Here is a 26,473-nt window from a genome sequence, read left to right as displayed (position 1 = left end):
CATCGATTTCATACTCATCAGTATACGACGAATATCGAGTTCACATCATGAAGCAATTATTGTAAGAAAAATTTATATTAATTCTGTTTTTGTCGACCCGTGGAGAATACATGTTAGTGCAGGTCGACGTAATGAGACAGGTTGTCAAGCTCGATATCTGAGACAGGTGGTATGATGACGTCGTTGTTATCGATTTCATTTTTAAAACAATAGGGTTTCCCACAACGAACAACAAAGAAATATTTCGCAATTTGGATATGTAAATAACTACGAAATAATAGATATGGCAGTAGACAACATAGAGGCAGTAAGCAGTTAAATGATAGCACAATAACAGCTGGATTAAAAAGCACTGCAGTAGCTTTTGAGTCAGCGATCATAGTAGTAGAGTCAATGGTCATAACATTACTGTCAGTAGTCATAGCATTTGAATCATTGCTCATAGCATTTGAGTCAGTGGTCATAACATTACTGTCAGTGGTCATAGCATTTGAGTCAGTGGTCAAAGCAGCAGAGTCAGTGGTCACAGTAGTAGAGTTAGTGGTCAGAGCAGCAGAGTCACTGGTCAGAGCAGTAGAGTCAGTGGTCATATAATTTGAGACAGTGGTCAGACAAGTAGATTTAGTGGGCATAACATTACTGTCAGTAGTCATAGCATTATTGGCAGTGATAAATAAAACTGGACCTACATAGTCAGAAGTTAACTGTGCTTGAGAGATGTAGATATGTACATTTTTAAAACACTGATCATGAATCTTCCTAAAATAGATAAAATATTAAAACCGTATCGCCATATGTCACCTACAGCGATGCTGTGGTCGTGAAAACAACAGCTGGAGCCTTATACTGGAGTTTGACACTGGTGCACTGAACATTTTTTATGAAACAAACGGACAATTAACTCGATGTTATATTAACAGAAATGAGAACACAAATGAGGTAAAAATATTGTAACAGGACACAGTGCATAAGCAACATATTCCGTTGTAGACGTGATAATAATCATTTTGGGTTTTTTTCAATTTAGCTTACGTGCAGGTGAAGGTCATGAGTGGCGGTAACGGTGACTATTAAAATATTGCAGAGTATATTTGAAAACTGGATTTTGAGTTTGTCTGAAATGATTCAATAAGGAATATTTGTTATTTTCTTAGGGATACCTTTCAAGAAATATTTCCCTACAGGAGGCGCTGAGCTATTCATAACAGAGTTGACTGTGTAAGTGAATTGGTTAAGCCATAAGTGATAAAAGTCATAAAAATACGTAAACGTTTGCTTATTCGACTTATAACCATGTCACTGTATACTTTGGTGATCCCGATAGCATTATGTATTATGTAAACTGACATATACACGTGACGAATAAAGGAGAACTACTTTTCGCGGTTTAAACCAGTCTTAAGTGAATGGATCAGTTTTAAAAATAATGAATAGGAACCATTTGCAGAATCGGATCTACCGTTTTAACCTCTGACAAATGGAGGGCTTTGTCATTCATGCGAGGTCATCCTGCCCATGGCGACTTGACATGCACACAAATGTGCAAATGCATACTTGTGAAGAAACGTTTTACCTCAAATGCTCTTTTAGGAGAATCGTAATCTACGACCGGTGATATATGAGAACCAATACCTTGTAATCTTTAGGGAGGTGTGATGTGAAGAAGGCTATCTATTTTGGGGCATGGTTGTCTCAAACTGCCACCTCACCCTACCTCCTCCCCAGCTGTCTTTCCCGACCCACCCGTACATCTGGCTGTTCCCACACACCCGCTCATCACCCACACTGATCAGAAATCTCCCCCAGCTCTTGCCCAAACTCTTTGTCTGTCTCACAGCTCCTGAACCACATCCTTCCTTAATGCCCAGCCCTCCCTGCAATGCTAAAGCCCTAAATGAAACAAATCTAGATTTTTCCAGATGATGAATCTCCCAGCCCACTGGGGCTTCTTTTCAATTTAAATTGGTTTATTTGTTAGTGTCAAATATACATATATTCAGGGACTGCGCGATAGTCTACCAAACACGTTGAGATGAAGGTGACCTACAAACTGCGATCGTTTGTCAAAAACATGCCTCGTGAAGTCTATTTTCATATTTCTGTGGTGTTATTGTAATCAGCGAGATGAGCATCTCAAGCGAGTTCCCAAAGCATGTAGGTTTTCAAAAATACTTTCATTAACCTTGAATGATACAACCCCGGTTTGTCTACAAGCCAAGCAGTGTGATGTGAAAACCATACGATTCAGCGGTGAACACGTGCTAATGGCATTGAATGTGTTGCTCCCTCTTTAGTTTTTGTGCATTACGTTGTAGAAAACCTGAGTCCTCACAAAACGCCATTTCCATTCCTCCTCCACTGTTACAGGTCTGTGGTACTAATTACCATTGTCGTCCTATCATGATAGCGATTATTATCGATGTTATCACCATGGTCGCTGTACTAATGATTCATAACATTATAATAATACAGACAGCCAGACTGTAGTGAGATTAACCTGCGTGAAACTGGATGTGTATTACAAATTCTCCTCTAAGTAAGATTCATCTTTGTGAAACTGGATGTGTGTTTTAAATTCTCCTCTAACTAAGATCCGTCTCTGTGAAACTGAATGTGTGTTTTAAATTCTCTTCTAAGTAAGATTCAACCCTGAAAGCGCGTGTGTATTATTTCTCCTCTAAGTAAGATTAAGATCAGGAGGCGGATGTGTATGTAACAGTCAGCTCTGTGAAAACGCGTGTGTATTGCGCTTCCTCTAAGTAACAGTCAGCTCTGTCAAAATGCGTGTGTATTACACTTCCTCTAAGTAACAGCCAGCTCTGTGAAAACGCGTGTGTATTACACTTCCTCTAAGTAACATTCAGCTCTGTGAAAACGGATGTGTAACTATTCTCTTCCACATAAGATTCAGCTCTGAAAGCCCGTGTGTATCAACGTTCCTCTGCGTAACATTCAGACTTGTATAAGTGGGTGTGTATTAATTTTCTTCTTCAAAATAAACCATATATTTTCAGTGTCGGCTAAGTGATGTTTAGTGCATTTGTAACGTATCACAAGCTATCTCAAATCACACGTGAAGCTTGAAGCGGAGGTCAAGTACCATACCGCCTGTCTGGAAGCAAAACGCCCATTATCATCACCATAAACAGCTCTTAACGTCTCAACTGTTTTGACAGAGGAGCTTGTTTTGAACGCATTTGCTGTACAAATCTAAAGCTTGACTTCAAGACACATATGTAGAGGTAATGCTATGAGCACCGTTACATATTGTGACGTTACTAATACTTCACCGTGACACATACTGACAAGCAGAGTTCATTCATTGTCCACACAGCACAGTACGTATCCAAGGAAGCAAACACATGGTCACATGCGTAGGGTAGGATCACACACAGATTCACATAGGGGTAGAGAAACTAGAGAAAGTAAGGAAAAATATATGGTTCTCTGTCTTTATTTACAATAACGTTTCGGTGAGTGTGTGAATATATGTGAATTGACACATTGTACCCATGTGGGGAATCGAACCTTGGTCTTGAGTGTGACGAGCGGATGTTTTAACCACCGCCTTCAGTTTGAAAGACATTTCCACACAGAGAGAATATGATTACACACAGAGAGAGAAGTCGAATACACACCTCCCAATCCCCACCCCCACACACACATACAGAGAGAGAGAGAGAAGACAGAGAGAGAGAGAAGGGTACTCCATTGCTGCAGGGTTCAAAGGCACACAAAGGCAGCAGAGAAGGTGACAGTTAAGGATTTCACAGACATACAACCATATACACAAATACACAAAATATACAGGATCACGCACGTTCACAGACAAATCATGGACTCATAAAATACAGCAGCTAGAGTTCTCAATACACACAGTACATGAAACTAGTCCCAGACACATTCAGATAGACACCAACAAACAGGCACACTCAAAATACTCAGGCACACAATAACGACTTGTTGGAAGCTTTGATGTGGGTTCTTGTGACAGAAAATCGAATAATATGCGCTTATTCCTAAGCCGCTCAGTTAGGCACGATAGATTCTCAATAAAACATGTTTAACGAAAAAATGTGGGCCAAGTTTTATTAGCTGTGCTATGGATATTTTGAGTGTTTTTATGGCAATCGCTGATAAAGACCATTCAAGAAATACGAAATTGCTCACTTCTTTGGTCCCTGAACCGTGCCGTGGGTTGATGCACGTGACGAGGATTGATGCACGTGACGAGGATGAATGAAGAATCTTCCTTAGGACGACGTACAGTGGAACCCCATAAATCCGAACAGCAGGGGGTCCACTCATTGAAATTGTCCGGTTAAAAACCATTCGTGTCAATGAAACGTGTTTCCTGACTGATAACAGTTGGGATGCGATTCAAGGAGTAATCATATCTTCATCGACATTGCTGCTACCACAGTAAGGATCCGTTATTCAACACAGTCACGTATTGTTTACAGCGACATGCCATATCGGCAGTAGTGGCACCGCGATTCACTAGGAAGAGTTCTATTAAATTTATGGTAATCGATTTGTACTCCAAGATTCCAATCAATAGGTTTCTAGATTTATCAGCAGCATTCCCACACTCATTGGTAACAAAGAAACAGGACTCATTTTGCAGGTCAAACTGACACCAGGTGACATAAACGAAATATTGCTCAAACCGTATTAAGCCCACCACCGAATAGTGAGAGTGATGTCACAACATCACGGCGTGGGACTCCAGAAATGGACTTCACATATTCTACCCATGTGGAGAATCGAACCCGGGTCTTCGGGGTGACCACTTTAACCACTAGGCTACCCTAATGCTCAAAACGACATCTAAGAACTATATTTCGTGGGCGCGACGTTTGGATAAAGATCCTTGTACCATTGCCAGACAGGAACTGTGCTGTACTGAGGTACCCACCTTCTTAAATGCCAACGCAAACGCCGGCTGTGCCACCGATGTGGCAGCGGAAGGTTAAACAACGTTGCGCCCCTGTTTCCTGCCAGATTTAGTTAAGGAATCCCGAGTTGTTGAATTCCGAGTTGTTGAGACCTTTGATTTGTCATGTCGGTCCTCTCTCATGTCATCGAAGCGATAAAAGTCACCATTCCATTACAATCAAATATCAAACACTTTTTGGAAAGTGTTCAGATCTCTTCACTTCAAGATAATAATAATAACATGTGTCGATGACACTTGATCCAGTATGAATATGTCCAGTGGTCATCATTTCTTTTGGGTTACAGGACAAATGTTATCAACAAATACGACCTTACCTTGCCGATGATCATTGATTGGCCATGTTCTTTGATAGCATAGTACCAGACTGGTGTCGTGACAGGAACTTTTCCTAGGATCGGTAGGGAAACCCAAAACACAATCTTCTCTACAACCGATTCGGATTGAAACCTAGCGGCATCCATTCGTTGTGAATATGGAACAACAGGAAACATAATCACATAAATATCAGCGTTATATATGACACTTAATAATATTTCCAAATTTTGTCGTTTCGTCGCATCAGAAAGTGTTTCCATTTATGTTGTGTTGAAAAGATCAATGTGCTCTTTGTGTGGTTGATATTCTTTCCTTTCAGCTCATTGATACTTAACTCCATATGCCTCACCTAAACCTAAATGTTGTAAGATTTGTTAAGACATAAAGCTGCCACTGATTCGCTTTCGTTATCATATTGTCTTATTTCGGAGAACGAAACTATATGATAAGGGACATCTATGTCTCCTTACAAATCGCAGTCATAAAAAGACGTACGTAACATTGTCTTGAAACTTCTGATTATGCTAGGTATACAGAGGATATTCTATTAACTAGATGCTTTCATTTTTTGCTTAGCTGTGTTTAATCTTTATTAATACGAGAAATTCGGCTAATGGAATCCGAATCATCCCACCTTTTATGGATTTTGACAAATTCTTGTGTAACATATGTTATATTTGCGATTACACTTTCTTAGTAAAGGACAGATTGTTGTACATTTGTTGGGTTGACTCTAATACACAATATTATACACAAGGAGAGTATGTATTTACATAAAGGATAAGTTTATAGAACTGAAGAGGTTGTTGCACCGTGTGATGACAAATGCTGGTAGTTGTTTTGTTTACCGATGGACAACATAGCCTTAGTCTTGCCTTCATTGACCTTCAGCTCATTTGTCATCATTTATGAACTACTTGCTTTCGTGCACTGAGTTAATCAACTGGAGGTTGTCTGAATGATTCAGATGATTCCCATCAAAGTTACCAAGGAGTTTGTGTATGACATAAAAAGAACTGGCCCAAAGATTCAGCCCTGGGGTATACGACACTCAAGGGTCGTTGACCTAGAGACAAGAAATGATTGACCACATGTGTTCATTGTCTTGGACGCCATACGTCTTGCTCAAATATAAACAAATCCAATCCTTTGAAAATTTCGATATACTTCGATAGACACAGCTACCATAGTGCTGTCTAAAATAGATCCTCTTGTCTTGAATTATACTTATCTGGCTAGCCTAAGTGTTCTTATCAAACTTCGTGTTTCCATACGATTTCCATCAGCGACATTTCTACTTTCAGTTACCTTTTTCAGATATGAAACTGTTAGGGCTGCAGCTTTCAGGTCCTGTGCTTCCTTCAGATTTCCACCAACGACGGTCCAGATTATACTTTTTTTTTTCTTTCGCAGAAATGAAACTGTTAGGGGTTGAGCACTACGGACAGCGTCCAGCCGTCGAGGGCAACCTTCTGACCATCACGTGTACAGCCCGCGGGTCAGGACAGATGAAATATCGTTGGTACAAGGACGGCTCCTTGCTGAACACCACGCTGAGTCAGAGGAATGCGTGGGAAATCCGAATCCCTCGTACCCTCAGAAACAAACAGATCAGCATACTAAACATTGATGGTGTAGAGTTTTATGATAAAGGTGTGTACCTCAAATGTACGTGAATGATATGTTTGAAAATGAAAGTCGCCTCAGTGTGTGGGTAAGTGCAGTTATTTGACTTTCACGACACCCGTGAAATCCGGGTTAGAACTGGTTTTCAGCAACCCATACTTGTCGGCGGCGGCTAAAGGGATCGGATTTTCAGGCTATGCAAACTTGGTTGAGACATGTCATATTATCCCAATTGCGTATATAGATATTCATGCTGTTAATCACTGGGTTGCCAGGTCCAGACTCAAATACTGACAGACCGCCGACATATGGCTGGAATATTGCTGACTGCGATGTGAAACAACAACAAAAGTAATTGCATAACTTATAGATAAATCTTAGATCAGTATATCATTCACTGATGTAAGGCATTGTGGAACATACTATGAAATACTCGTGAACCTAGGGCTTAAATTGATGTGGGGCATGACTATCAATTGTATGCTTTGTAGCATACGGTATAAAAGCAAAAGAACCTACCAACTGCTATTCTGGAATTTTTCACAGGACAGGTTTCCTCCAGAAATTAGTGACAAAAAAGGTTCGCTAACTAGTGAATGCATATATAACACGTCTTTCGATGCCAGTAAGTCGAATTATAACGGAACCTGAAGCAGAACTATTTGTCTGAATAGACGATATAAGCATTCATGAATGATACATTTATTCATCTACGAGAGACCCTTTTAGAACTAATAAACTATTTATTTTGAGGGGAACATTCGGTTTGCAAACGTAACATCAAATGTTACTGATTACCGTTGGAATAATACACCACATAGCAACATCATTACGACTGATACAATCAGTAAATATACAGACGCATGTACTTTGAAGAAGAATGTTTAAAGGCCAATGAAAATGAGCTCGAGGATGCGAGGAGTAATATCTTTCCGAGTAAGGAGAATGCGTTTTCGTATTGTACAGGAAAAGTATTTAGGAATTTTGTTAAAAGTATCAAACGGACATCCATCAATAGTTTTATATGTATTTAAGATATATATATACATAGATATAGATATATAGATAGACGGATAGATAGATATCTATATCTATATATATATATATATAGATATAGATATGTATAGATATATATATAGATATATATAGATATATTTGATGTATATGTTTATATAGTACAACGGTAGATTTCATTTCCCCCAAATTCTTGTTAATTTTGAACATAAAACACCCACCCCAAAACTATCCATTTGTCATTCTTGACATTATCGCATCTTCCCTTTGAGGAGTGACAAAAATGCTTACCTTCAACATATGTTACTCTCGACTGTTGACTCAATCATACAAGCAGTCTTGTCACATTGTTGCCTTGTCACGTGGTCATTCTGAGAAGAAAATGCAAAAAGTCAGAACTTTCTGAAATGCGGCAATACGGAACCCCATTTTCAACGTATTTTGCCTTTGGTTAATATGACGATAATGCGACAATGTCCCTTCTGTGATTCCATACAAGTTGCTTGGGTGTTTTTCGTCCTCTCGTAAGATGTGTTACGTTCTTAACCTGTATGCTTTTATGTAGTTCCCTCTTGAGAAGCATACAAGAATGTTACACAGATTATGCACTGACACCTGACAGATACACCATGCAGCAAAACGAGCTAACAAACAAGATTTCGGAATGTATATACATAAGTTCATATATCAAAACCTCAGAGTTCGAGAATGACATGCCGAAACAGATTTCTTTGGATAATAAAGCGCCGAAGTTTTTTTCAAAGGATCACTGTGAAACATCTATGCAAAAGAATACCAAGTTTTGACTATATCCAGAGACAGATTCCAATTGGCACAGATGGCAAAATCTGTGAAAATCACATGTATGGGTCTCTGAAAATCAGGGATAACACCAGGTGTTCGCGGAAAAGGTAAGCACGCCATTCACATGACTTTACGAAATGGAGTAAGTGATTACGCACAAGGTAAGTATTTTCATTTGTATTTTCACTGCGAACGCTCATGGCATTATTTTAATGACAAATGTCTAAAGGCTACGTTCTTCCACAAATACACATTTTTAGGGCACGTTCTAAGTTCAAACTGTTTACAGGGTTTATAACCAAACAATATTGCAAACAAGATTAAACTCATGATAAGTCATTTCCGTCAACTGCAAAGCTTAACTACCTGATCCAGTTAATCCAGTTAAACAGCAATGTAGCTCACCTTTCCGAAAGTTAAAAATCCGTCTAACGTGAGCATCAAAAGGATCACTAAAATGTAATAAATGATTCATTTAAAACTTTCACAGCAGATTCGGGAATCTCTTTAATACTTCATAGTGTATATGATATATTATTCAGGAAAACGGTAACACCCACTGGTGGCTGGACAAAGTATATGGGTATCTTAAATACATTCATTATATCAAGTAGACGGTCATCATACCCCTAGAGTAGTTGATGACTCATGACATGAACGCATCGCGTAAAGAGGTAACAGATGGAGGTGCTTGAGGCGTGTCCACATCAATGATGCGTTGGTTCGAAACTGTTTTAACGTGTTTCAATAACACTTGAAAATTTTATCACAAATTGATACAATTATGCATCGCCAACAGCTATGTTCGATATTGTACACAAGCAAGTATTGGCTTAACGCTTATATGATAATCATCAAGCATTCGTGGTACAGGTATTTATTTCTTATGGTACGTTTTCAGAGGTCAGCTGAATGAATGTCTGAATCTACACGTGTTCAATTTGTAACTATTGTGTTTACCGATTCTCATCGATAAAATCGTTATTATGTTTCTTTATTAGGTGAATTTACCTGCGAAATCGAGGATTTTAAAGAGGTAGACAATGCATCCGTCATCGTTGACGTCATCACGCTTCCTCTGTTGGAAATGAGCCCTCTGGCGGTGTCACTAACGAAAGGGGGCGCTACAAGCTTCCGGTGTTTATCCCCTGACGATACGATAGAGAAAGGCTCTTTCAGCTATAAGTGGCTTAAGAACGGCAACCAAATACCACCTGATTCTACCTCTGAAATAATAGAAGACGTTTTTCCCACTGGAAGACGCCTCAACATCAGAAATGCGCAACATAGTGCAAATTACACATGCATCATAACGAACCCAGCAGGATCCACCAACAAAACTGCTTTTCTCTTCGTCAAGAAGCCAGGTACTACCGACGAGTGAGGGTGTTAGGTTCCACCACAACAGTACTTCAGTAATGTTACGGCGTGGCAGTTGATGTCGAGGGAAACCAAAGTAATGAAAGCTAGTGAACCAAGAATCGGAATGATTTAAATATGAGATCCGAATAAAAATATCATTATCTCACGCTTACTGGATGGTGCGAATTGTGTCGTAGACGATCATAACGGGAGTGCAACAGCTCGCCATTTCCTTCAAATTATGTATTTCATTACCATCCAAAATCATAACTGTGCATGTTATAAGCTGTATTGTAAGTTCTTGTCATTGTTATTTTCTATTTGTTTTGTCTCACGACAAGAATCCCTCATAACCTTTAATGTTTAGAACTGTTCCTATCAAATTGCCCCTCCTATCAACGCGAAATATTTTCTTTGGTGTACTTCATCCTTCAGAGGACATTCAAGGTTACTGTCTACAAGATATTTACGAGGGCATCACCTGGAAGAAAACCTTTGGAGGGTGTTTTGATGTACAACGTTGTCCAACGGATACCGGAGGTAGTCATTCCTTTAACTTCATTCTTGAACACTATTTCGCGAACACTATATATGAAACACCGAAGAGTCGTCTAAATCTATTCTAAGTTTTATAGTAAATGTATTACTCTACGTAACATGTTGGACTACCCTCTCTATGTAAAAGGATCATTTGAATGTGTACTTCTTTATTGTGTAAAGCTTAACATGATAGTTATTTATCATCCAAAACTGTGTTCCACAGAAGAGATCTCTTGAGTGTGGTCAGGCGATATCTGCTAGGAGATATCATTTTGACAATAGATTCTGTACAATGCCCTGACAATGCTACAACGTCATGAAGTTGATGGTGTCACAATGCTATTCCATCCATGCAATGCAAATCTAATGGCAGTACTGTTTTCAGAGATTTTTCCTTGAAAACTAATGAAGAATGATTTTGGATGATAAATAAAATCTCAACCTCGTGTCTACTGATATCGATTATATCAACACTCGCTGAAAAAAGTAAAAATATTCCCGGCAAGAATTGGATATTTGTTTCTTTATCAACTTGTGTTTATATGTTTGATATCAATAGACACTTGGGTGAGATTCTCTGTACGTACGCTGGAGGTTTGATCTTAACTATTTGTTGATCTGTCATTATTGAATCTATTCATATGTCGTCAAGTGATGTATTCCTGCTCAACATCAGCTCATCATCATCACCGACTATTTCACGAAGGTTCCCACTTGCTTCATTCGAACCTTGCTCAAAGGTTGTTTTATCAGGGTTACAACGATTCAGACCTGTCAAAACATGTTTGTTTGATAGGTGAAGGATCTTTCCTAACTTTCCAACAAATAAATGAAAGAGAAAAATGTCCAACGGAATTCCTACTTTGATTAACAGCATGTGTTCCCATAAGTTTATTTTCAGGTGAACAGTTTACTTATCATTGCATGATTCTGGCTGGGTCACTTTTTCGCGAAAAAAAACACATGTATTCATCTTTAGTATGTAACTGAATGATTCATACTTTGAATTCTACAGGTTGTCTAATAATTATAGAAATGATTCAATATTCTTTCCTACAGTACATGACAAATTAAGGTGTCCAATATATGCTGAATACATTTCGTAAATAGCATTTGTTGTAATGATAAGAAATCGAGATAAAATATTACATGATGCACTGAACAGGATCTTAACATAGCACAAGTAACTCAGGAAAGGAACGAATCAAAATATAAATAGAAAATACAATTTTGATAATCATCAGATTAAAACTGATTAAAAGGCACTTTAAATTTAATACGGTTTGTAAGTACTGTATGCTCGATTATGTTCCTAACAAAATATCGTCATGTCATTAGCCCGAAACGTCTTTTGAAATAAGTCATCGCATATAATACATTCATTTAGTGCAATGTTTTTTTCGCATATATAATGACCCCACTATACTTTCCCCTTTAAGATTTCAATTAATTGTAATTAAATTGTAACGTTTGTTTGTGTAAGACTGTTCTCGTTGATATATCTTTTTTCCGTCAGTTTTGACGTAAAAACATCATCTATACCAATATCCATTTTTCAATATACAATCTGTCAACTGGATTTCTACATTAATATCAGTTTGATACTGACTTCTTTTGAAATTGAATGATTTTCAGATTTGCGAGTTATAAAAGCGCTTGGTAAGTTGAGCGAGAGCCGAGGAGACCCTTCCCCGAAGCCGACACATGTATTATATTACTGTGCACATGCATTACTATCAACACTGCCTCTTTATGTTGTAGTTTCTGACATGAAATTATTATTTTGGAACACAAATGCACACATAGCAAATATAACTAAATACAGTGTTATCCATAAAACCAAAGTATATACGTATACGAACACGCTACATGGTAGCTAGAATCGTTGATAGGACAACTTTGACAATGGGCGCGTATCTTTGTCTTGACTGATTTCTGACATCAAATCATTGTACGGCATTATTCTGATATTCGAAATGCAAACAGATAGGATTTGATAGGAATATGAAACGGTGCCCGGATGATTACAGGTTCTATGTGAGCCTCCTTAGTAGAACTCTCAACTTTCCACTTCTCGGAAAAGCGCGCGAGTGTGCGTATTCTTAAGAACAGCGCTGGTGGTGACGCTTTTGTGGCCAACAGGGCCAAACGCTGCGAATGCTCTTTGCGCTTTGGGCAGGTGCTGTAATAGCGTTGGTGTACAGCTGGACACAAATTGCAACAAAGGTCCAACAAAGGTCCAACCAAGGTCCAACACGTACACACATATACGTCAATACGTGTAACAGTCTATGTTGGTGTAGGGATAACGTCCAGCGACAAATCCTTGAGTAGTGATGGTGTATACGGTTTAACACAAGGGACAGAACATACGGTGGGAGTGTACTGTGTCAGTTTGTCATCGCAGTGCTTTAACAAAAGGATTGTGTGGGCGCTAGAAACTGTTGGCGAGATGCATGTGTTCTCTCAAATTGCATGTGATAGTTTTGGATATGGTGGGTGCTTTCCCCTTCTGCAGAGCCTAAGGTGTGAATACGTGAATATATGTTGAATTGAAAGGACGTCCATGGACATTGAACACAACGTCGGCTGACCCATACTGGACCTTATGCACAGTGTGATATGACCCATGCAATGCTAGCTGCAGCGTAGCTCTTGGACCAAATGATGAACATACAGAAGAACACTTCAGAAACATATTCGATTTGAAAGTCCGCTGTGAAGTGTGGATGAGAGAGATGGAAACACGATTACCAGTATATTAGTTAGAACGTGGCGCATTAACCATTATGCGAAACTCCGAGTCGTGGAAAAAAGGACTGTTCAGCTTATAATCTGGATTCGAACAATGATCACCAGATCCTAGCATTACAAAGGGACACAACTCAGGGTTTGCCGGGCCGCGAAACAGCCGTCCTTAACATGAACATAGCACAGTCTGATCAATTTATCGGCATCGTTTCATAATAATCCTGCAGTCACATGTACAACACGTCCATACGGGGGTGGGGGTGGGGGTGGCGGTAGGGGTGCAGTTATAGAAAGATGTTCCTGTACTGTATTGTATTTGTTTCGCATCTGGAGATGGGTATAACCTCAGTTGCCTTTTGGGAAGCCGGTATTCTGTAGTTGTGTGTTGTATAATTGTATTCATGTATGTAACCTCATTGCTTTTACATTTCCCCTGTCCTTCATTCGCACACTTATCCATTCTGCCTACCTAACCCTCAAACCCCTTAACCGTCTAACCCTCTATCAACATCACCAAGTGGTGTATACGAGTTTACTTTCAGCGTTGTACTGGCACCTTTATGTGTGTGTATAATGTGTACTACACAGGTTTGGGACATATTAAACATTCTTTCAGATTTGGTATGGTTGAACCGGTTGTACGGCAAGGGTAAGTGCGCTTGAGCGTTTCAAACAAGGTGTGACGTCGACATAGACAAATGCATGTTTTAGTAGAACCAGCCTGAATAGAAACTCTGAGAACGCATTACTTATCAAATGTGAATGTTTGCTCCATGCAGATGTGAGGATACCGCGATGGAAGCGGTTAGGTCTGGGTGCCATGTTTATGTGATGCTGCTCGGTGGAATTGTAGGGAGATATTGCTTGCATTAAGTCTTGTGGAGAGAATGTGCTCATAAATTCAATTTTCCTTGTTTTTCGTTTCTTCCTTTAATATTCTGTAGTCAATAGACCTGGGTTATCATTTACATTTTTGATTTACTGTACTCGAATTCTTATTGGGTTCCAGTTTCAACAGACTGTTGAAAAGTGATCCTTGATTACGCTTCCTTATCGTGTATTGGACAGTTTAAAACAGTGTCTGTAGATGACATTATATATGATATTATATATCAATATTTATCATATATCATAGCTATTCTTTACTTTGAGTAAATCAAATTTTCGCAAAATGCTCATCTGCTTTGTAACATGACTAAATGCATTGCTTTGTATTAATGTACCAAGAAGCAGGATTTACAAATAGTTTTAGCCGTTTTAGAATTTCTTTACAATCAGTTTACCATAATTTAAACCGTAGGTAAGCTCTATGCCATTACAACGAGGAATGTTCTCGTTATATATATATATATATGACCTTCTGACAGGATCTTGTGTTCTTGTGTTTTTCTTTCGAAGTCCAAGAACACGAGTACTTCATTTGTGCCTATGCGTTGGAGGTGCATATCTGTCCTTCAATATGAATTCTTTTTAAGCAGTGTGTGTGTACGTGCGTGCGTGCCTGCCTGTGTGGGCACAGGCAAACTGCAGCGCATATGGGTTGCGCAGCATGGAGAAAATGACCAGTCTTCTTACATGCGAGCGAAGCTAGCAAAGGTTGGCAATGTACTTTCCTCGCTTCGATTCGAAAAATATTTTTCATGTCATAACAAAATATCGCCACCATCAAAGGTATATACCCATTTCATCACTTGGTTGTACTCTCACATTTCCAACCCCATGTTGAAAAATTACTCACGTGAAATATATTTTATTCAACATTTTAAGCGCAACTCGTGGTATATCAGAGTGTTCTTCGCCCCCGTTCCCCCTTCCAGCTTCCGGTTCAACGGGGTGAAGGAACAGGAAGGTATTATTCCATATGGAATACTTGCAGTTACCTCCCCTGCTTCATTCGCCCATTACGCCAGAAGTGCTTTTATGTAGAATAAATGTTACGAAAATTCTAACAATAGAACAGATCAGACAAATAAACTCAAACAGGATGATGATAAAATTAGGCAATATGGTATTTCTTTTTAATTTCTGCTTATTCTTGTTCAGTCACTCCTTTCAACCGGAAGCTGACGGGTAATGGAGGCAAATAACGATCTGAATACCACGAGTGTCGTTTAAAATGTTGAATAAAACATAGTTCACGTGAGTAATTATTAAACATGGGGTAGGAAATCTGATAGCACAACCAAGTGAGGAAATATGAGTGTACCTTTGATGGTAGCCATATTTTATTTAGACATGAAAAATAGTTTTCGATCCGAAGCGAGGGAAGTACGTTGCCAACCTTTGCTCGCTTCGCGCGCATATATGAAGACAGGTCATACTCTCTATGCAGCGCAACCCCCATTTGCAGTTTGCCTGTGGTGTGGGCGTGAGCGCGCGGGTGTGTGTGTACTTTTTAATTATCTACAGTAAATACATCACCAAGGATTTCACATGTTCTATTCATCACTATCATATTATTTAGTTCCAGGGATAATTGATCTGAGTAGTGGCCAAAATTTAATAATGAACCTGTTTGGATGTCATGGCAATGTCCATCTTAGACATAGCAGTCGCACTAATCCCATGCGCACTAGTTCTTTAAAATTGCGTTAGCAAACAGTCATAATAGTCTGTTAGAACTGCTAGAACGCTCTCGGTTGTTAGTCTATATTTATTTGTACATTTTCTTTGACAATTCTTTTATTTCTGATTCCAGCATGACCCTGTGATATAAATACCCTTCTGATGAAAAATATGTGCATGGAATACCAACGGCATATATATAATAAGCATGGTTTTGTAACCCGTTTTGTTTCAGCTAATCTATATTCACGTTTGTAACGCAGATACCCATCAACATATACTAAATTCTTATATACTTATTTGTTACAATAATGAAACGCTCCTGTCTGCACACTTTGACGTGTGTCATATGTGGTGTCATGTTGCCATTCAAGTTTTGCTAAAACTTTAGACGTTTTTGATTTTGGGTTCAATATTTTTTAGGTCACAAGTTCTCAATTCGTTATCCTAAAAGTTTTTTGTTTTGTTTTGTTGTTTTTTTTAATCCTATATGTTTTTACCTTTTCATACTGTGATATCGTCGATGTCTACAATTCGTTTATTGATGCAATAGAAATTGTTCATTATTTGTTTTTCGTGGTTCTTTTTCGTAGGTCAGTGTGTTTGAGCTGCTTAAAAAAATAAGCTTAAACTTTATATTTTAGCAGAAAATTAGTATGAAAACATACATGACATGCAGAGATGTTTATTAGTTTTATAGTTTCCCTTAAGTTTCGCCTGTCATGTTATACATATTATACAACATATATTGTGTTTGTTTGTTGTTTAACTCAGTATTCAGCGGTTTTCTAACTGTGCCATGTAGGTTTATAAAGCCATACGTAACAGTGTAATTGTTGATTGACGATCGCTATTTCAAATATTGTAATAATTTCCGATTGATTCCGTTGTGGCAAATAGTCTTGTACACATGGTGCCATTGATCCACAGGGTATTCGAGACGATCGTGCGAGTGTATGGAGCAGCGTTGCGAATGGTCGAAGCCAAACTTTGTCAAATGCCAGTCTGGCCATCTGATTATAACATATGATAGGGTAAGAGAGTGACTTTGTATCATTACAGCTATTTCTGTGAGTGGATGAGTGAGAATGTTTTCCACCTCGTTTAGCCATATTCCAGCAAGGTAAAGGCTGGTGACTTTGTAAATGGGCTTCACACATTGTACCATGTGACCGTGAAAACGTCTTAGTTTACATATGCATATGAGATAACATTTTAGTTAATGTATACATATAATATGCCCGGCAGCTGGAGAAGATCAAGCTGGGCTACCAACACGATAAGATGTCGTCTATATGGGAGGACCTATACGGTTTGATCAGACAGGCGAGAGGGAAGCTGTATGCCGGCGATGTTGATGTCTCCTCATCAATTCTTCACACATTTGTCAAAACCCTGGCACAGTACCCATCGCTTGCTCCACAGAACGGGTCATACTCTCTAACGGTAATACCCACATCGCGGCAAAATGTTGTAACGTGGCAAGGAAATTGGATGTTTAAATCTACTTCTCCAACAATCCTCCAACAAAGCCTCTGGCCTAACAGGAAGCTAAGTAATTGATTTTGCCTTAATTCGATTGTATCCAGCGATTCTATTGTCATCGGTGGTATTACTTACACCGTCGGATGACTGGATATAGAAAGATGGATACACGCATGGTTTTAACAGGAGATTGTTCATGAAACGCAGGTATCCATAAACTGACTTGGAGATTATTCTCTGTCACGTTATTTTTCAGTTGTGTTATTTTCTTGTTGGTGTTTTTGTGGGGTTTTTTATATTGCTTGAAGTTTCTATTTGGGTTACAAGGAAAATATATGCCAATACGCACATTAACAGTTGAATGTGCTGAATATGTTTAGTTAATTTGAAATTACAATGAACTGTTTCTTTTTATCTATACAGAGCCTTCTTGACCTCACGAACATCTTACTGGCAGAAGCCCTCCTTACATCAAATGAAGAAAAAGAGGTGAGGAAGATAATATTCCTACTTGTAATGTTTTCATACTTACGTGGATCAAGATTCGGATTTACGTAAAGCATTGTTGAATGAAAATATTCTTTGTTATATTATATCTGCAAGCCTCTTGGACTAGATTACATGTATCCTTACTGCGAACACTAGTGTCAATTTTCAGTTATTCAGTTTTGACTTTCATCTCTGTTTTGTCTTTTATGCTCATCGGAATCAGTTTCCTTAGATAAACTGCTTTGAGGTTGATATTTAGACTGCCAGATGTTAGATTTGTTACCAGAAAATGATTCTGTATGATTATGATTCTGTCATCATGCTCGCATATCTCTTTTAAACTATCGATTGATTGGTTGATCGACTGTCTTTATTTTTCGTTATTTTGGGCTTTTTGGTTGTTGTTTGTTTTTGTTGGGTTTTTTGATATGGCAGCGGTTTGTAAATAATCGAGTATGGATCAGACAGTCTGGTGATCTACGCAACGAGATATAATGTGTCATCCAAGTGAGTGAGCCTGACCAACTCATCCCGTTATTTCTCCTAGCTACCGATACCTTGAGATGTGACTATCTGGCACTGTCTGTTTCAGTCCCTCTATGTCGGACCCAAGGTCATGCAGATTATGGAGATGCTTTGTGGTCTTCGTCTCAGAAATTTCAATTTCTCAGTTGGACTACATATTACCAATGAAAAAATCGGTAAGTAAAGCATCAGTTTCAATTAGTCCAGAATAATACAGTGTTTCCCTTACGTTGGGTTAGTGAGTGAATGTGAGTTTAGTTTTACGCCGCATTTAGAAATAATCCAGCAGTATCACGATAGGGGACACCCGAAATGGGTTTGACACATTGTACCCATATGAGGAATCGAACTCGGGATTCGGCGTGACTAGTGAATGCTTTAACCATTAGACTACCCCACCACCCCTTACGCTGAATTACCGCATCTGAATCGTAACTGTTTGGTGTGCCTAATTTTTTCCTAAATATGAAATCAGTGATTTTAGATGTTATTGAACCTGTGTTCATTTCGCCACGGAAATATCTCTATTCTGTGTGATGCACGTAAGATATCTGGAGAGTATGTCAGTTGCAAATTCCACCAATATTGCGATCACCGGAACTTGGCTGTAAATGACACCGTACTCCTGAGAGGAAATGAAATTGGTCTTCATGGCAAGCATCACCTTAACCATTAGATTAGTCCCTTTGTATTACAGCCATTACGGAAATATAATACATATAACTTAAACGGGTATGGGTTTCCATTATAATTATTACCTCCTGGTTATTACCCCGCCATATGGCTGGAATATTGATGAATGTGGCCTAAAACTAAACTCAACCATTAGGGCTAGAACTTAACAACGACATTGGTTCGGCCTACACACGCATGGGTACAATGTTTGAAGCCCATTGTCGTCGTTCCTGCCGTGATATTTCAGGAATGTTGCTAAAAGCGGCGTAAAACTAAACTCAGTCACTGGGTCTCACCAAAATGGTCAGAGTGACTGTAAGTGACTGCTTCGGATCCACGTTCATCTGAACGATGACTGAAATACTGATCAAAGCTGTGTTAAACACAAGCCAGTCAATAACGTATATTGTAAAATGTAGTGATGAAACAGACCTTATGCTTCTATATCTTCCAAGGGGTGGCCAAGTGGTTAAAGTGTTCGCTTCTCATACTGAAGGCCCGGGTTCCCTTAATTGGTACAATGTGTGAAGCCCATTTCTGGTGGCTCCGGCACTGATATTCTTGGAATATGCTAAAAGCGGCGTAAAACCATACTCACTCACTCACTCACTCTGTATGTCCATCAGTTGCCCTGGTGCAGGATGTCCGGATAGTCCCTCCCAATGCAAGTCTACCAAAGTTGGCGCACGGTACCGACAAACCAAGCTACGTTCTAGCCCGTGGTTCTCGATCAAGAAGAGAGAAGGTTTCAATATCTAAAAATGGCCATTCGGGTACGTGTGTGTCAAAGAAATTCACAATTCCAGTTATTTAACAATAATGACAATTTGGAAAAGAAAGCATAATTTTCACCGAAGATAAAAACTTAATTCTGCATTTAAATCTTAGATGGTAGCACAAAGTTTTAAAGAAATCTGTCCTCTTTGAGCAACTTGACTAGAAAGACAAAATACCTTACCATATTACAATTCTTTATGTTTCAGACTACTCTGATGTTATGTACGGCCACGAACCAATGTTTATATGTTACTACGTAGATATGTATTCTTTGTTACATGACAACTATGCAGAGAAGATGTGAGTATGCCTTAGTTTCGTGAAGGCGCGAGTATGTTGTAGTTTCATGAAAATGTGAATATGCATTAGTTTCCTGATGTTGTAAAATGTGCTTTCGTTTCATGACGGTGCAAGTATGCCTTAGTTTCCTGATGTTGTAAAGTGTGCCTTAGTTTCGTGAAGGTGTGAGTATGCCTGAGTTTCCCAATGTTATAAAGCGTGCCTTAGTTTCGTAAAGGCGCGAGTATGCCTTAGTTTCGTGAAGATGTGAGTATGCCTTAGTTTCATGAAGGTGAAAATATGTCTTGGTTTCCTGATGTTGTAAAATGTGCTTTAGTTTCATGACGGTGCGAATATGCCTTTGTTTCCTGATGTAAAGTGTGGCTTAGTTTCGTGAACGTGTGAGTGTGCCTTAGTTTCGTGAAGGCGTGAATATACCTTAGTTTCCTGAAGTTGTAAAGTGTGCCTTGGTTTCGTGAAAGCGCAAGTATGTTTTAGTTTCATGAAGATGTGAGTATGCCTAAGTTTCCTAATGTTGTAAAATATGCCTTAGTTTTCTCAAGACGCTTTGGTTTTCTGATAGTAAGAATATGCCCTGACTGACTGATGGTGTCGTCAGTATGCCACAGCTGACTGATAGTGTTATATTTCAACAATGACTCATGGTTGTATTTGCTTGTGTTATAATAAATGGCACCACCAACAACAACGATGAATGTAGTCCTTCTTGTAAAGAATATTGAAAGCAAGAACGATTTCTTTTCGAACTTCAGTAATCGGACTGCTTGGTCTTTTCAGTCACGATCCCGATTTCGTCACGGGTATACGTTCGGTGTTTCCCTTTGACAACTTCTTTCTTCAGAAGGCTAAGAAAGCTGAAATAGTATTTCACCATCCACGATCTGTAAGTACTGACTCATTTATTCATTAAAACAATAGTGTATTTTTAATGGTTTCGTTTCTTAATCAGAAATATTATGTTCTGTAAGCTTTCCTCTTAATGGTTCGGATGTGTTTTGTCGCCTGGTCACAGTTCATTTCGGATAAGACGGATATATCTCAGGATATCGTGGAGTGCACTTTGGACACGACAAAGTTCACTCCGGATAAGACAAAGTTGTCTCAGGATATCGTGAAGTGCATTTTGGATGTGGCAAAGCTGTGTCTGGATATGACAGAGTTAACTCCGTACATGACCCTAAATCTGCATGCTAAGACTACTCAAACCAAACGAACACAGAAACGTTACGCATAAATTTCACAAATGTTTTGGTAACATTAACGGTCGTAGAACGTGTCGGGACGATCTTGGCTGGATACTACTGTCGGTCAAAAAGTAGACGACCTGACGTAGAAAATGATACAAATTTACTTGTTTTTAATCTTTTATTTTAATGTTCTCTGTCAACCTCGAGCAAATTTGTTTTGCTATTATCCAGCCTCATGATCCCCATTTTGTTTGACTTTTTATCTTGGTACACACACCCATCCAGAATCGAATCAATGTGTGCAGCAAGTACCACGCCGACCTTTCAATAGAATGCTGCCCAAAGAACCCCCAAAGCATAAAAAATATACATTCTCTTATGACCTCTTTAAAGTTGGGACCCGTGAAGGTCCCGGGGTAGAATAGGCCTTCAGCAACCCATGCTTGCCATAAAAGGTGACTATGCTTGTCGTAAGAGGCGACTAACGAGATCGGGTGGTCAGGCTCGCTGACTTGGTTGACACATGTCATCGGTTCCCCATTGCGCAGATCGTTGCTCATGTTGTTGATCACTGGATTGTCTGGTCCAGACTCCATTATTTACAGACCGTCGCCATATAGCTGGAATATTGCTAAGTGCGACGTAAAACTAAACTCACTCACTCACTTTAAAGTTGGTTCTTAATCAGAACAAGAGGTGAGAGGTGTCAATGTATTAAGTAACATTAGGTCACAGACACTTGCTTTATACAAGTTGCTTTAAGCGTGTACATACACATACAACAGCTTCACATTAACTGACCCTTGAAGATCCGGATTAGAACTGATCTTCAGTAACCTGTGCTTGTCGTAAGAGGCGACTAACGGGATCGGGTGGTCAGACTCGCTTACTTGGTTGTCACATGTCATTGTGCCCCAGTTGCGTACATTGATGTTCATGCTGTTGGCCACTGGATTGTTTGGTCCACACGACATTATTTACAGACCTCCGCCATGTAGCTGGAATATTGCTAAGTGCGGCCTAAAACTGAACTCACTCACTGTATATTAATCTATTTTAAGGTGATACTTCAAGGATCAAACGAAACTTCGTGCATTTCCTGGAGGACGACTCGCAGGTACGTGTACAATTTTGTAAATTTGCAATAACTAAAGTAGGATATTTGTCGCCATGGTAATGGCACTATTCACGGTTCACTAACCAAAATCGGCTCTCAAATGGCATCACCGCCAGTTCTCTCAAAAGAGAGAACAATCGATTCCGTGAGCGCTAACTTCCATGATTTCTAAAACATCGTTGAGTGGCTTTGTCCGGAGGAGCCACATACATCAGGTTTCGTCTGACAACTAGGCACACATGGCGTATTTTGAATGCCTGTGGTTCAGAGGAACATATTTTATTTGATATCATGAACTAAGTGCTCCCCTATTTGAAGTCAGCGCTAATTGAGAATTATTTAGAATACTAACCCGATGAGATCTAGGCATGGGCATATAAACTGTGCTTGGGCAAAACGGCAGCTTTTGCGTCTCTTCCAGTTGGTTCCTTTCACTCCGTATTTCGATCATACGTACATTACAGAAAACAGTTTATTCACAAAAGACTTGTCTTTGAAATTTCATGTCAATTCTATTTTTGGTTCGATTTTATGTGTCAGACGTATTGTACGTTTTTAGAAATAACGTAAAAAATTGTTAAATAAATGAAAATGTAAACATGGCAAATGATAAAACTATTATGGCAGTGCATTTTTCTAGTGACTAGCTGGCGCATATAAAGGATTCAGTAGAGTATTATGGGGGAATGTCAAATATTGTACGCAATTATGAACAAAAGAGTTTTGATTTGTTTATTAAGAGTGGGATTCACGGATGGTGGCTTTGAGTTCTGACTATATAGTGTTCCAGATTTGATGTGCAACAATAGAGAAGGGTCTCCCACTCATTTTAGCTGTGGATACCGATTAATAGCATCAACAGTTGTAACAGCCGACAATACATGTAACTGCTGATATTTTCGCTTGCAAACAAAATGAACAATGATACGGTTTGTAGTATTGTAACATTTACTTTCAATTCTAATCTTGATCACAAAGGACAGATATAACCAGGTAATGTTTGTGAATGAACATCGCTAGTATTTGTTTGCATTGTATTCTCTCCTAAATCAATGTTGAACTATCACTGACAGTGAGGTTGGGTGGTTACATACATTAGGTTACTATTGACAGACACCCTTACATCATACGGTAAGTACATATACAGCTGCTGGTACCAAAGCGTTATGGAATGTAAACAACGTTAAGTGCATGGTTATGTTACCTATTTGTCTTGTAGTATGGAAACAGCGTCACTGGCATGGCTATGTTACCTATTTGTCTTGTAGTATGGAAACAGCGTCACTGGCATGGCTCTGTTACCTGGTTGTCTTGTGGTATGGAAATATTATCACTGACATGGCTATGTTACCTATTTGCCTTGTAGTATGGAAATATTATCACTGGCATGGCTGTGTTACCTGGTTGTCTTGTAGTATGGAAACAGCGTCACTCACATGGCTGTGTTACCTGGTTGTCTTGTAGCATGGAAACAGCGTCACCGACATGACTATGTTACCTGGTTGTCTTGTAGTATGAAAACAGCATGACTTGTATGGTTGTGTTACCTTGATGTGCCTACCACGGCAGGATCCGGGTTAGAATTGAACTTCTGTATCCCATGCTTGCCGACGGGATCTGACGGGATCGGATGGTCAGCCTCGCATCCCAATTTCGTAGATCGATGTTCATGCTGTTGATCACTGGATCATCTGGTCCAGATATGGTTATTTAAAGACTGCTGCCATACAACTAACTAAACCCATGGAGGATTACCCGGCTATTCACACTACGGCTGTGCAATATTCACACAGCGTTGTTCATACTAAAGTGCTGCAACATTCACTTTGCGTTGTTCATACTAAAGTGCTGCAACATTCACACTGCATTGTTCATACTAAAGCGCTGCAACATTCACACAGCGTTCTTCATACTGAGGCACTGTAATATGACCACTGTATTGCTGCAACGTTCCCTTTGCGTTGTTCATACTAAAGTGCTGCAACATTCACACTGCGTTGTTCATACTAAAGTGCTGCAACATTCACACTGCGTTGTTCATAGTAAAGCGCTGCAACCTTCATACAGCGTTCTTCCTACTAAGACGTTGCAACACTCGCACAGCGTTCTTCATACTAAGGCACCGTAGAATGAACCCTATATTGTGTAATACTATATTAAGACACTGCAACCTTCACACAGCGTTCTTGATACTAAGACGCTGCAACATTCCCACAACGTTCCTCACACTAAGACACTGCAACATTTCATCCATAATCCATCCATTATTATACACACTTCTTATGCTAGCACGCACTCACCTCGCCCGCTGAAAACCAAGTTTCCATTATCTGATAATGGAGTTAAGTTTGATTGATCTATATTGTGGCACGTTTAACTTCTACGCGACGCTTTTCAGCTTAAGGAGCGATTCAATTGTGTGACAGTAGTGATCAGTGCTAATCGTGCCCGTTTGAACTTTGAAATGATGTTGGGTCTCACAAAAACAAGCGAACGATGTACTTTACCTTTGATTGGACCTCTAACTAGGGAACGGACGAGTTAACTTAAAACGTTCTTCTCGCTATCATCACGTAAACTATCGGTTCTGAGCAATTTCGTTATTAAAAGTATGCATAAATAACACTTACATTAAAACATGAATGGTCTTATATTATCATTGCCATGCCTTTGAACATTTATCAACCCAGTCACTGGACCAAAAGGGCTCAACTCTTTAGCTTCATTAGATGCTGATGTACCGAGATCTTTCAGTACTAGGTTTCACACTGCATAGAATTATCATGATACCGGGAACCCATTCGCTGCTATACACATTCCAATATGGACCAACGTGAACTGCGAAAGGAAACGCATCATTAAATCACGCTTGTTTATACTTTCGGAAAGAAATAGAACCGTAGACTTTCCCAGGAGGCAATCTTGACGATGTCGCGTGCATCCGTCTTTGACTATGACGTCACACACACACACACACACACACACACACACACACACACACTCATGTAAGAATCGTGCATAAACTTGAACTGACTACGAGTAGGAATCATGCATACACTTGAATTGACTACGAGCAAGTATCATACGTGGTTTAAATATGGGTATCAGTCATGAAAGAGACCAATTTAATGTTTGTATATTCATGTTCATTCGAACTTGATCAGGAATCCCGTATGATTTGAAAGTAAGTAAGAAGTTCGTGCAACAGGTCTATTGAATGCCATTGAGAATCATTTATCACATTGTAACGGTAAAAGAGTGAGTGAGTATGGTTTTATGGCGCTTTTAGCAATATTCACGGCGGGGACAGCAGAGATGTGCTTCACGCATTCTACCCATGTGACTAGCAGACGCTGTAACCACGAGGCTGAGAAATGAATAGCGTTTATAAGAACAGATTGTCGTTTATGTGATACATAATGCCTTGTTTTGCTGTCAAATTGTGATGATGTTATGGCTTTGTTATTGCTGTGAAGGTGTAATCGATGCTAGTAAACCAGCTGTAATGCAGGAGAATTAATAGCATAAGCTCTTTATCCCACATCTGCCCATGCTGTGAGTCATTGCAATATATGAGTCTTGTCAAAACCCATTGGATCATTTGAAGCGGAGGATGCCTAACCTATATCACTGTGAAATACATGAACCTGGTCGATATGGGCTTCTTGTATTGATCCTTAAACCGGGTTTAGTTACCGAAATGTTATTTCGATTTCCATTAATTGTAGACAACATAAACTGACATCCTCCCTTGTAACAGATGTGCAAGCATACCTTCCATGACTTATCAGCTCCAATTACTGACACGTGCAAAACACAATTAACAATTGTCGGTTCCGTATTAACTTGTTATCTTCGTTAATTAAGGACTATAATAGGTGACGTCCATTCATCAAACTGTATGTTGTTAATGTTTTGGCAAAGCAAATTATTCCATGGTGGTATATAACCCACAAATCAATTGATTTTTCTTATCATCAT

The 26,473-nt window shown here is 39.2% G+C and overlaps 1 protein-coding gene across 4 annotated transcripts in view; it reads left to right on the top strand.

The window, feature by feature from the left end:
* LOC137290956 (uncharacterized) overlaps window positions 1-26,473 on the top strand; it is a 109,384-nt gene that overhangs the window by 52,485 nt on the left and 30,426 nt on the right. For 3 of the 4 annotated variants that reach the window (XM_067822183.1, XM_067822182.1, XM_067822180.1), the window contains 12 exons: window positions 6,689-6,928; window positions 9,721-10,086; window positions 10,517-10,621; window positions 13,989-14,021; window positions 16,868-16,971; window positions 17,186-17,383; window positions 17,846-17,911; window positions 18,504-18,612; window positions 19,738-19,884; window positions 20,095-20,188; window positions 20,966-21,071; window positions 22,437-22,492. In XM_067822183.1, the coding sequence (XP_067678284.1) occupies window positions 6,689-6,928; window positions 9,721-10,086; window positions 10,517-10,621; window positions 13,989-14,021; window positions 16,868-16,971; window positions 17,186-17,383; window positions 17,846-17,911; window positions 18,504-18,612; window positions 19,738-19,884; window positions 20,095-20,188; window positions 20,966-21,071; window positions 22,437-22,492 (1,624 nt within the window). Of the gene's footprint in view, window positions 1-6,688; window positions 6,929-9,720; window positions 10,087-10,516; window positions 10,622-12,256; window positions 12,281-13,988; window positions 14,022-16,867; window positions 16,972-17,185; window positions 17,384-17,845; window positions 17,912-18,503; window positions 18,613-19,737; window positions 19,885-20,094; window positions 20,189-20,965; window positions 21,072-22,436; window positions 22,493-26,473 lie in introns of all 4 variants that reach the window. The other variant, XM_067822181.1, reaches the window with a different exon arrangement.

This window comes from Haliotis asinina, chromosome 7 (assembly GCF_037392515.1).
Source record: "Haliotis asinina isolate JCU_RB_2024 chromosome 7, JCU_Hal_asi_v2, whole genome shotgun sequence".
Classification (NCBI taxonomy): domain Eukaryota; kingdom Metazoa; phylum Mollusca; class Gastropoda; order Lepetellida; family Haliotidae; genus Haliotis; species Haliotis asinina.
Note: the sequence above shows the minus strand (reverse complement) of the source record. Positions and strands in the feature narration are given on the sequence as shown.